The sequence below is a fragment of the Triticum urartu genome, chromosome 2A, assembly GCF_056163025.1.
Source record: "Triticum urartu cultivar PI428250 chromosome 2A, HENAU_Tu73, whole genome shotgun sequence".
Taxonomy (NCBI): domain Eukaryota; kingdom Viridiplantae; phylum Streptophyta; class Magnoliopsida; order Poales; family Poaceae; genus Triticum; species Triticum urartu.
In genome coordinates, this window is record NC_141874.1 from 733,460,779 (window position 1) to 733,471,702 (window position 10,924).

At 44.4% G+C, this 10,924-nt stretch overlaps 2 protein-coding genes across 5 annotated transcripts; one reads left to right on the forward strand and one right to left on the reverse strand.

Annotated features, from left to right (window-relative positions):
- Positions 1 to 1,450: 1,450 nt before the first annotated feature.
- LOC125530373 (receptor-like serine/threonine-protein kinase SD1-8) lies at positions 1,451 to 4,853 on the forward strand. 2 transcript variants are annotated; one of them, XM_048694777.2, is made up of 7 exons: positions 1,457 to 2,901; positions 3,025 to 3,129; positions 3,208 to 3,386; positions 3,476 to 3,686; positions 3,886 to 4,123; positions 4,198 to 4,345; positions 4,426 to 4,853. In XM_048694777.2, exons 1-7 carry the CDS (start codon positions 1,557 to 1,559, stop codon positions 4,726 to 4,728), a joined length of 2,529 nt encoding a protein of 842 aa, XP_048550734.2. In that variant the 5' UTR covers positions 1,457 to 1,556; the 3' UTR covers positions 4,729 to 4,853. The 2 variants fall into 2 exon arrangements, with proteins under 2 accessions (XP_087401366.1, XP_048550734.2); XM_087545240.1 differs by having other exon boundaries at positions 1,451 to 2,901; positions 3,025 to 3,386.
- Positions 4,854 to 7,383: 2,530 nt separating this feature from the next.
- LOC125530374 (uncharacterized) lies at positions 7,384 to 10,454 on the reverse strand. Of its 3 annotated transcripts, none has more exons than XM_048694778.2 (4): positions 10,228 to 10,454; positions 9,985 to 10,150; positions 8,015 to 8,086; positions 7,384 to 7,808 (listed from the first exon to the last, which is right to left on the reverse strand). In XM_048694778.2, the coding sequence occupies exons 1-4, from the start codon at positions 10,293 to 10,295 to the stop codon at positions 7,635 to 7,637; spliced, it is 480 nt and encodes a 159-aa protein (XP_048550735.1). In that variant the 5' UTR covers positions 10,296 to 10,454; the 3' UTR covers positions 7,384 to 7,634. The 3 variants fall into 3 exon arrangements, 2 of the variants coding, with proteins under 2 accessions (XP_048550735.1, XP_048550736.1); XM_048694779.2 differs by having other exon boundaries at positions 10,231 to 10,448; XR_015617629.1 differs by lacking the exons at positions 7,384 to 7,808; positions 8,015 to 8,086 and adding an exon at positions 8,107 to 9,340.
- Between the last annotated feature and the right edge of the window lie 470 nt (positions 10,455 to 10,924).

The following is a 10,924-nucleotide window of genomic DNA, read 5'->3' on the forward strand; positions in this document are numbered from 1 at the left end:
ATACGATAGTTTCCACGTGGAATAGGAGTTCGCAAGGGGCTCACACAACCATCACTGGCTTATGCCGAGACTAAAACATGTAGGACACCATGCACCGAACAAATTCGCTCTCCTTTTAGAACAAACACCGTCTCCAACAGCGGCCTAGTACGACATATAAAAAAGCCAAAACATAACTAAAACCCAAGCCAACGCGGATAAAACTAAACCAAAACAACCAACCACAAGAACTTGCTAGAGAAAAAAAATGTTAACCCCACAAGTGAAGCAAATTATTTACTTTTTATATATACTTGTTATATTGTCGTATGACTGTTTCTACAAATTATTGCATCCCATGTCCCCGTATCCCTATCACCGTACCGATGTCGCCGTATCGGTGCTTCGTAGGTATGAACCACTTCGGTGTTGTATCATACATTTTTTATCATTTAGAGTTCACCCCACCTCAAATTTTATCCGTCCTCCGCTACTGCATCCAGAGCAAGCCTTTAAATCAAGTAAATCTAGGCTGATGGGCTGATGTATCACTTTTGGGGCTCTATTGATATAAACATAACACATCATTTTATAGCTATCATTTTCAAACATATTGTCCGATATGGACCGAAATATCGATCAACATGGCCGATATCTGGCCCGATATGTCCACCGATATAGAACGATACGTATATGACAACAATTCTTTATTGTAAAGCAGTAAAATAAGATTATGCATTTACAACTTCATTAGATATTATCAAAATCATCCACAATGTTTCGTACAAATGCATATATAGTATTGTTTTTAATCATAGAGTAAGCATTTTGTGAATCTTTCCTTAATAGATTCCTAATCAACAATTTAATAAACTAGGAATCTAAAAGTGCTATGTTAAAGCATTGACATCATACATTTTGTTTTACTAAAAATAAATGTTTTGAACAAGAATAATGAAAAAAACTAGACATATTTTCTCTGATATATCAACATATCGTCCGATATATCACCCGATATCCGACATTCGATATGTCGAAGCCAAACCGACACGAACCCGATATCCGATATTTTGAAGCTTGATCCAGAGCAATAGGTCTAAAGTTGAGGCTGCTGCCATAGTACCCTTTCTCATCTTGCATATACATGGTCCACATGACTAACCAACTGGACAAGATGAACTAATGATGCAGTCCTGTGTACTAGTGTATAATTTCCATGTCTTGGGGTCAAAGAATTCAAGGACGCCATTAGCCTTGGAAAAGAAGGGCATGGCTAGTGGATGTGAGTCACGTGACTTCCCTTGACAAACTAGCAAGCATGTCACGTACAATCCATGACTTCGTTAGACTTCTTTCGGCCGTGGCATGCTTGTGCTTGTTGGACCAAGTCGATTTAGTCGGCCATAGACGACCACGCAAGTTGCGCGCATGCTCTAGCTATTCCCGTGCACGTACGTAGGCCGCCAGAGTGATCACGTCCTCGTCTCATCAACAGCCTGCTTCTCCTCCTTTGCCTCAAGCATATATAGCAGCAGCGGAGCAGCCTCTTCCGCTCAGCTGTGCGAACTGCTGCAACGATGTTCCTCAAGCTTCGTGTCATGCTCGTCTCCGTGCTCTTACTTTGTTACGGAACCTGCTCGGCCGCGGGCGTTTCATCTCGTGATGACACCCTGAACGATGGCCGGCGCAACATCACCGACGGCCAGACGCTCGTCTCGGCCGGTGGCTCCTTCACCCTGGGGTTCTTCTCACCGGGCGAGCCGAGCCGGAGGTACGTCGGGATATGGTTCTCCGCGTCCACGGACGCCGTGGTCTGGGTGGCCAACCGCGACAGCCCGCTCAACGACACCTCCGGCGTGCTGGAGATCGACGGGGCAGGCAGGCTTCTCCTGCTCGACGGCTCCGGCGAGACCGCGTGGTCCTCCTTAAACACGACGACCGGTGGCGGTGGCGCCACTTCTTCTTCGTCGTCGGCGGAGGCGCGGCTGCTCGAGTCCGGCAACCTAGTGGTGGTGCGCGACGACGACGAAGAAGAAGGCAGCGGCGCCGTGCTGTGGCAGTCGTTCGACCACCCGTCCAACACCCTGATCGCCGGCATGCGGCTGGGCAGGAACCCGCAGACGGGCGCCGAGTGGTCCCTCAGGTCGTGGCGCTCCCCAGACGACCCGGCGACAGGGGACTGCCGGCGCGCCATGGACACTCGGGGGCTGCCGGACTGCGTGTCGTGGCGCGGCGACGTCAAGAAGTACCGCACGGGGCCGTGGAACGGGCTGTGGTTCAGCGGCGTCCCGGAGATGGCGTCCTACTCGGACATGTTCACGAACCAGGTGGTGGTCCGGCCCGACGAGGTGGCCTACGTGTTCAACGCCACGGCGGCGGCGCCCTTCTCGCGGCTGGTGCTGAGCGAGGCCGGCGTGATCCAGCGGCTGGCGTGGGACGGCGGCAGCCGGGTGTGGAACGTGTTCGCGCAGGCGCCGAGGGACGTGTGCGACGACTACGCCAAGTGCGGCGCCTTCGGGCTGTGCAACGTCAACACGGCGGCCACGCTCTTCTGCGGGTGCGTGCAGGGGTACGTGCCCGTGTCCCCCGCGCACTGGTCCATGAGGGAGGCCGCCGCCGGCTGCCGGAGGAACGTGCCCCTGCAGTGCCGCGACGGTGGCGCCACCACGGACGGGTTCGTGGTGGTGTCTGGCGTGAAGCTCCCTGACACTGACAACGCGACGGTGGACGTCGGGGCGACGCTGGAGGGGTGCAGGGCGAGGTGCCTGGCCAACTGCTCCTGCGTGGCCTTCGCCGCCGCCGACATCAGAGGAGGCGGCGGTGGCAGTGGCTGCGTCATCTGGGTCGGGGACATCGTCGACGTCCGGTACGTCGACAAAGGCCAGGATCTCTATGTGAGGCTGGCAAAATCCGAACTAGCAGGTACGTGCAGTTTGGACTTTGGATGGATCATGTTGCCCAATGGATTAATCTGTGATATCTCTTGTTGAAATTTAGTTGGTCATGTATAACTGTTTATTTTCTTTCTGAAATTTATTTCTTCAGCTGCTAATAAGAAGAGATGGGGTATGTTGAAGATATTGCTACCAGTCACCGCATGTCTGCTTGTACTGACGTGCATCTGCCTTGTTTGGATATGCAAGTTCAGAGGTAGAATTTCAGGATGCAACATTGTTGTGGCACTTATGAGAGCTACTGACAAACAATATTTTCAACTCTTCTTGTTAGGCAACCGTCGAAACAAGGATGTCCAGGCAAAGTCGATCCTAGGAGGAGCTTCAAACCAACTAATTGGTGATGAAAATATCGAGCTTCCATTGGTTAGCTTTAGAGATATTGTTACCGCCACAAATGATTTCTCGAACGAGAACATGCTCGGACAAGGAGGCTTTGGGAAGGTTTACAAGGTAACAAAAGAATCTCACCCAGCAGTATGTATATTAGATGAACATAAAAACAATCTTGTTGAGCTTAATAATGATAAAAATGTCTGTAGGGAATCTTGGAAGATGAAAAAGAAGTCGCTATCAAAAGGCTCAGTAAGAGTTCTGGACAAGGAGCGGAGGAATTCAGAAATGAAGTTGTTCTAATTGCCAAGTTGCAGCATAGGAACCTTGTCAGGCTTCTTGGTTATTGCATTCATGAAGATGAGAGGCTGCTGATTTATGAGTACTTACCAAACAAAAGCTTGGATGTCTTCATTTTTGGTACGTTCAGATTTACATGTTGAGAAAAGCTAACATGTGATTTAACAAAGCTTGGCTGCATACTTATAAGTTATAACAACGTTGTGTATATTTTGCTAGACGCTGCAAGTATTACATGTTGAGAAAAGCTAACATGTGATTTAACAGAGCTTGGCTGCATACTTATAAGTTATAACAACGTTGTGTACTATTTTGCTAGACGCTGCAAGTAAGTATGTCCTTGATTGGCCAACAAGGTTTCAAATAATCAAAGGGGTAGCCAGAGGACTTCTTTATCTCCACCAAGATTCAAGGCTGACCATAATTCATAGAGACCTTAAATCAAGCAACATCTTGTTAGATGAGGATATGAGCCCAAAGATATCCGATTTCGGTATGGCAAGAATATTTGGTCGTGACCAGCAAGAAGCAAACACTAACCGAGTTGTTGGGACATAGTGAGTAATTTGTGCAAGATATTTATTTCGTTAAAATTTTCCATTACTTCAGTTATTGTTGAATTGTGACGCAGTGGTTACATGTCTCCTGAATATGCGATGGATGGCGCCTTCTCTGTCAAGTCCGATACCTACAGCTTTGGTGTTCTACTCTTGGAGATCATAAGTGGTCTGAAGATTAGCTTACCTCACCTCTCAGAATTTCCAAACCTCTTAGCTTATGTAAGTACAATTTAATGCAAATTTTGTGCACACTTCTGATGAAATTAGTAATTTATAGGAATTTGATTCAATTGGTTCAGGCATGGAACTTATGGAATGATGGGAAGCCAATGGATATGGTGGACTCTTCCACTGCTGATAACTGTTCACCAACTGAAGTTCTACGGTGTATTCATATAGGGCTCTTATGTGTGCAAGATAATCCTTACAATAGGCCACTCATGTCATCAGTTGTGTTCATGTTAGAGAATGAAACCACGGAACTTTCAACCCCAAGACAACCCGTGTATTTTGCATACAGGAACTCTGAAGCAAAAGAAACAGGGGAAAATACCAGCAGCTCAATGAATAACATGAGTGTCACGATGTTCGAAGGGCGGTAGATACTCCGTAATTTAATGTGTAAACCATTTCCCTTTTTTCAGTCATGTACTTCACTGTAAGATTTCAGTCATGTACTTAACTGTAAGCTTTTACAATATAAGAGAAAGGAGATTGTTCGGTTGAAGCAATGTTACTGAGGTTACGTTTGCTGCAATACCGGCAGAAAAATGCTTTTAGTTGAAAATTCTGCACATGGTTAATCTTTGACATCCAACACTTGATGCTTTCTTTATCTCCATCAAGGTTCAGGAGTCACAATAATTCACAGGGATCTCAAGGCAAGAGGTATGATAGACACAAAAGTAACTCCTAGAATTTCAGATTTGGTACGACACTAATTTTGAAATAGAGTTTGGATATGGAAATATTTGACCCAGAAGATGTTTTCCTGCTATATCCAAATTTAGTTGGAGTTTGTTTCTTTTCCTCCGACGTGTACTTGGCTCCGACCCTTTAACTGCAGTAGGTTGACGCAACTACCGACTATGCACTCCGTTTCTCCATGACTACTACCTCACGCTCTCCATCTATAACCCTCGCCTCCAGAAAACAGATTTCCTCACGTTCGACGGTGAGAGCAACCATCAACCCTTGCTGACCAGATACAGTATGTTCTTCCTCGGCCAATGCACACAGGAGTCCGACAAAGACCTTGTTGGCATCGTACCACATCATTAGCATCGCCGCCTTATGGTACGACCACCTTGAGGAAAAGATGGGATGACCGTCATGGGAGATCTTTGGGCAGCTCAAGTTTTTGTGTGTGTTATGGTGCTTATTTTTTGTTTGCTAAATTAGAAATATTGTTCACCTTGATCAATAAAATGTTCATACGTGTCTACACATGGAACAATTTATACTATCATTTGTTTTGTTCGTGCTACTCTCTCCATCCCAAGCAATAAGATGCGCACATATCGCAATATTAATGTTTGACCACAATTTAGACAACTCAAATGTGGGCTTCATGTGACAAAAATTATACCATTGAATTCGTATTCAAAAGAAGTTTTCAATGGTATATTTTTTAAGTCAAAAAATATATATTAATGGTCTAATTTAGGTTCGAAGTTAGACTTTGAAATGTGTGCACACCTTATTCATTGGAATGGAGGGAATACCATTAGTTTGTTCGCTTACTATAGAAATTGTTCAGCTCAAAATTGGTACCGAATTGTGAGAATTTAGCAAAATACTGTCAAAGAACTCATGCGTGTTGATTTTTGTTTACTCCCGTTTTGACAGTGTACTCTTGATTTGAAAGAAAGAAATGAACAAGAGGGAAAAAGGAAAGTGGGATCCCTAGTCCGTTGCATATTGGGCTAACATTTTGCTCAACATCGCTTGAGGGGTGGAGGGAAAAGGGAAAGGGGGGTAGGCAAGGGCAAATAAAGTGTCAAAGGGGGGGGGGGGGGGGGGGGGGGGCCTGTTTCAGTTTTTTTTCCTTTATGCTGTTCTTCCAGTTTTTCTGTGATTTATTCAGGCTTGGTGGCTTCCAGTTTTCATTCGGTTTATTTTGATTTCTTCCGTTTTTCAAGTTTTATCCTTCTTTTTCATTTCCCTTACATTTTATATTCAAATTTTTTATCCAAATTATTGTTCCACAATTTTTTTACTTGGCTCCTTAATTTTATCCAAACTTATGTAAACCTTCTTTTATACATGTACTCTCTCCATTCCTAAATATAAGTCTTTTTAGACATTTCAAATGAACTACAACATACGGGTGTATGTAGACATATTTTAAAGTGTAGATTCACTCATTTTGCTTTGTATGTAGTCACTTGTTGGAATCTCTAAAAAGACTTATATTTGGGAACGGAGGAAGTATATTTTATTAAAATGATGAAATTTTATAATATACTCCATTAATATAGTTTTTGTACGGATGAATGCTGTTTAGATGTGCGATGAACAACTTTTGTATACACAAAAATTTTCAAATATGTGATTATCATTTATTTTTCATATGCATGAACACTTACATGTAGGTGCCTGAATATTTTTTAAAATACATGAATATTTTTGTACATAAAAACTTTTTAAACAAGAGATGAACATTTACATTCAGATTTAAAAAATGCCCAACTCATGTTATTTTTTTATATACATATGAAGATTTACATTCAGTTTTTAATTTATTCCTAATATATAAAACTTTAAATATTAAAAAGATTTTAAAACAATATTCAATAATATATTTTTAACAAAACTTCTGGAAAAATTAAGCTTAGTGGGCTACACTCTTGAGCCGGCTCATATAGAACTCCATGTTTGTTTCCCTGCCTAAGGGGTCTCTCTTGGGTGCTTACGTAGCAAAAGCCCAAAATTGGCCGAATGGAGGCCCGTTGAGGGCTCTCAAATACATCGAATGGAAAAGGTGCGCCGTCGCCCAGTTCAATCGACCATGCCGGCCAGCTCCGGCGCTGAAGGCGGCGGCGGCCGGCAGGATGTCATCGTGGTCACCACGGTAAAGGGGCTTCAAGTCTAAGAGCAGCACAGGACATGTCTACATGTAGCCTAGAGAGTGAAAAGACACCTAATTACTCCCTCCGTTCCATAATGTAAGATGTTTTTTGACACTACACTAGTATCAAAAAACGTCTTACGTTATGGGACGGAGGGAGTAGATAGCAACAGAGACACAAAGTACAAACATTGGTTAGACATTTAATTTCTTATTTGGTCTGCATCCGGCGTTCGGTCGTGCATCTAGGCTCTGCTCTGCCTAAGCGCACTGTTTCCTTACATAACCACCATTTCATGGCCAGGTTCACATCAAATTTGTGTACTTTCCATAACTATCATAAGCATGTGGACTGTCTTTGATAAATTTGACAGGGAGCTTACAAGAAAATTATGTAAACAAGGGCCAAGAGTGAGACCTTACAGTTACACATTAGAATTAGATGGCCGCTCCATCAAGTAGACTGCAAGTAAAATCATTGTTCGCCAGCTCTATTTTGTCTGCCTTGACAACAGCACTTAGTTGAAGGGGTGCAAAGCTCCGATCAGGGCCATAGAAATGAGGAAAGTAGTTACAGCCATCAGCTGCCTCATAAATTAAGCCATCTGCAATCTAAGATACACATGAATAATAAATTGTACATGTAAATGCCGTTGCATCAATAGGTGGCAATTTATGCATGTGTCCTAACACCCGTATAGATAAGTACACTAACCATAGTAAATATAGATCTAAAGATACAAAAAATTGGTAATTTCCTCAATAGCTACAATAAACTGATAGGACAAGAAATAAAATGGATGTTTAAAGATTAATACCTTGACAGTGTCAATTTGTAGCAGGTATAGATCATTTTGCCCACGGAAATAATTCTTTAGCGTCATCTTCACCTACACCAAGTCAAGGATTAAAAAAACTTGACTTTTGAGAAGGACAACGCGCGCGCGCACACACACACACAGAGATGAATGCATATGATTCATATTTTCTGCAAAAAAAAAGGTATGATTCATATTTTCTGCAAAGAAAAAGGGAAAAGACTCCAGATCAAGTCACACCATTGAAATAACAGGGATGATATGTGAATTTTTTTTTGATATAGTCTCTTGGCATAACAGATAACACTGATTAGATTGAAGCTGGTACAGTAGAAGTCAGTGCTCAACAGATATTACAACACCAGAACATGTGACAGTTCTAGAAAGTGAATGGAAGACGGCCCTTTTATCCAGTTGGTCCAGGATGCTAGGTCATGCTCATTGGGAAACTGTCTGCACATGTCCTTTTGGACTGACCAGTGAACTTCAGCTGGGTGGTTTGCTTTCTTGTTTCCATACCATTTTTCTTTTGCCATCAATCACTTTGTTCAGTCGCCTCGCAATTTATTGGGGATCAGGACATTAAGCTGCACCCTAACCTGTCCACAACTGCTGCTGCTGAACTAGATAGCCTGCACCAAATTATTTGTGACATTCAAGTAGTGGACCACAATTCCGAGAGTGATCTGAGATTGGGATGGTTAAATTGCAAACCGCCCTGTACTGCTTTCTTCTACGGTTCTACCGGTTACTCACAACGCGTGCCATCTTTTGGTCTCCTGCTAAATACATTTGGTGCTCTGTGATCCCAAAGAAATATTGTGTGTTTCTTTGGCTTGCTTTCAGAGCAAGATTGAATACACATGAAAATATGACAAGTGTTGGAGGAATATTCAGAACTGTTTCTGTGACTGTTGTCCCGCTGTTGAGTCAATTAACCATATCATTCTGTGATGCAAGGAGACGCATGACCTTTTCACAGATTTGGGTCTCCTACCTCCGGCTGAATCCTTGGTCTCCATTCTTTCTTTTATGCAAACTGCCAGGCCTGATGATCCTCATTAGCACATAACCTTCGCAGACTGCACGATGCAACTCTGGGAGGTCCACAACAAACAGATTTTTGATCATATTTTCATCCCTCAGGCTGTCTCCCGGGAACAGATTGCAAGCATGACTAAGCTATGGAGCAACAGAATTGAGAACCATTCTGTGAAGGATTTCTCGGTTTCTTCTGCAGAGTGTTCGGCCCTACCATTTTCCCCTTTCTGTTTCCTCGTTTTATTTATGTTGCTTTGTAACTTGTTTTGAACCCGAGACTTCGGCCTGTTTGGAATATATAAGGTAGAATGAGGCCTACCTTCTTATCCCCGATTTTTTAAAGAAAAAAGCCTAAAAACACATCGTTTTCAGTTTAATTTCTCAACAGGAGAAATTTGCCAAATTTTATGTTATTTTGGTACAATATGCTAATGTTTTTTTAACAGCATTGATCTACATCTCGTTCCATGAATCATTCTTCAACTGCTTGTTAGTGTATTACGGATCATTACAAATTACTTGGTAGTACCAACCTAAACGAACTGAAAGATTTACTCAGAAAAGACATCCACTACAGTTACAGTATGGACTACTGTATTTGGCATAACCAGAGGAATAAGCCCCAGATCTGGACGAGGCTAAGAACCCGAAGCTCAGAAGAAGGGTTCGCAATTCCAGTCTTCTAGATCAACAAAAGCAACGAAATCATACAGGAATTGGCACCTCCCAGCAGCATATACACCCGTGAGTCCATGGTCAAATCCCAAAGTCCAAATCAAGCAATACAGGGGAGATCTACTGACGGAACAATAAATCTACACTAGAATCTGAAGCAGAGTGCACATCTAACAGAGCCGAGAGATCTGGACTCCTGGAGGGGAAAGGAGGGGGCTAAAAGACGGAAGGAATCGAAGAGATTGTGGGGGTACCTGGGCGAGGTCGCTGAGGTGGAAGCAGCCGGTGGAGCGGTCGAGGTCGCCGCCGAGCGTGCCGCCGGTGCGCTGGAGCTCCGCCCACTCATTCCCCGTGCTGATCCGGTACACGAACGCTGGCGGCGGCGGCGGCGGCGTTGCCATTGCGGTGGCCCGCCAACAACTGCGTTGTCCAAAGCGAAGTAAGTGGGCCGTAGTACGTGTCTGGCAGTAAAATAAGCTGAAGCAGAGGAACAGCACCACCAAACGTCAGCCCACCGGCGATGCCCACCACGCCGGCGTTCTCCTCCGCCGTCTCCAAGCTCCATGCGAGACGCCACTCCCCTCCACCATGAAGTAGCTACACGCTCATCTCCTCCCCTCCGCCTACCGCCATTGCAGCTCCTTCCCGTACCTTAAGGAAAAATATCTGTGCAGACCGACTGCTTTGAGCGGTTTTGAGCCGAATATCCACTTCGGTGCCCCGGCTCGGATGAACCCGGTGAACAGTATAGTGATTAAAGAAAAAACAAAGGCAGCCGGTGCATGTACCTCCCGCAGGGTCATCAAAGGTTCGACCATTTTGGATCTATTATACACAGCTTTTTTTTCTACATTTCTGTAAGGACTGTTTTCAGGACTTAAACTCGTGATCTCATGGTTACAAGGAAGCAGCTTTACCGCTACATATACATGGCCATGGGTTGGGCCGGGCCGGGCCTGGGCCAGGCCTAAAAAAGCCCACGGCAGAAAACTGAGGCCCAGACCCTCCTAGGCCCTATCATCGGGCCTACTTTTCAAGCCCAAGCTTGGCCCATCTGGTAAAAAACCATGAAAAGTCCTTAGGGCTTAGGGCCGTGGGTCGGGCTTCTTTCTTAAAATGCCAATATGCCAAGTCCAAGCCCGTCCAGGCCTTGCTGGTGAGCTCAAAACTCAGGCCCAAGCCCGGCCCACGGGC

What these genes read in the sequence shown, in the direction of transcription:
- LOC125530373 (XM_087545240.1), top strand. Translation starts at nt 1,557, where the DNA reads ATGTTCCTCAAGCTTCGTGTCATGCTCGTCTCCGTGCTCTTACTTTGT. An exon ending in GCTTTGGGAAGGTTTACAAG is followed by an intron (nt 3,387 to 3,475) that starts GTAACAAAAGAA and finishes AAATGTCTGTAG; the next exon opens with GGAATCTTGGAAGATGAAAA. An exon ending in AACCGAGTTGTTGGGACATA is followed by an intron (nt 4,124 to 4,197) that starts GTGAGTAATTTG and finishes ATTGTGACGCAG; the next exon opens with TGGTTACATGTCTCCTGAAT.
- LOC125530374 (XM_048694778.2), bottom strand. Translation starts at nt 10,295, where the DNA reads ATGGAGCTTGGAGACGGCGGAGGAGAACGCCGGCGTGGTGGGCATCGC. An exon ending in CGGTGGGCTGACGTTTGGTG is followed by an intron (nt 10,151 to 10,227) that starts GTGCTGTTCCTC and finishes TGGACAACGCAG; the next exon opens with TTGTTGGCGGGCCACCGCAA. An exon ending in TACAAATTGACACTGTCAAG is followed by an intron (nt 7,809 to 8,014) that starts GTATTAATCTTT and finishes TGTGTATCTTAG; the next exon opens with ATTGCAGATGGCTTAATTTA.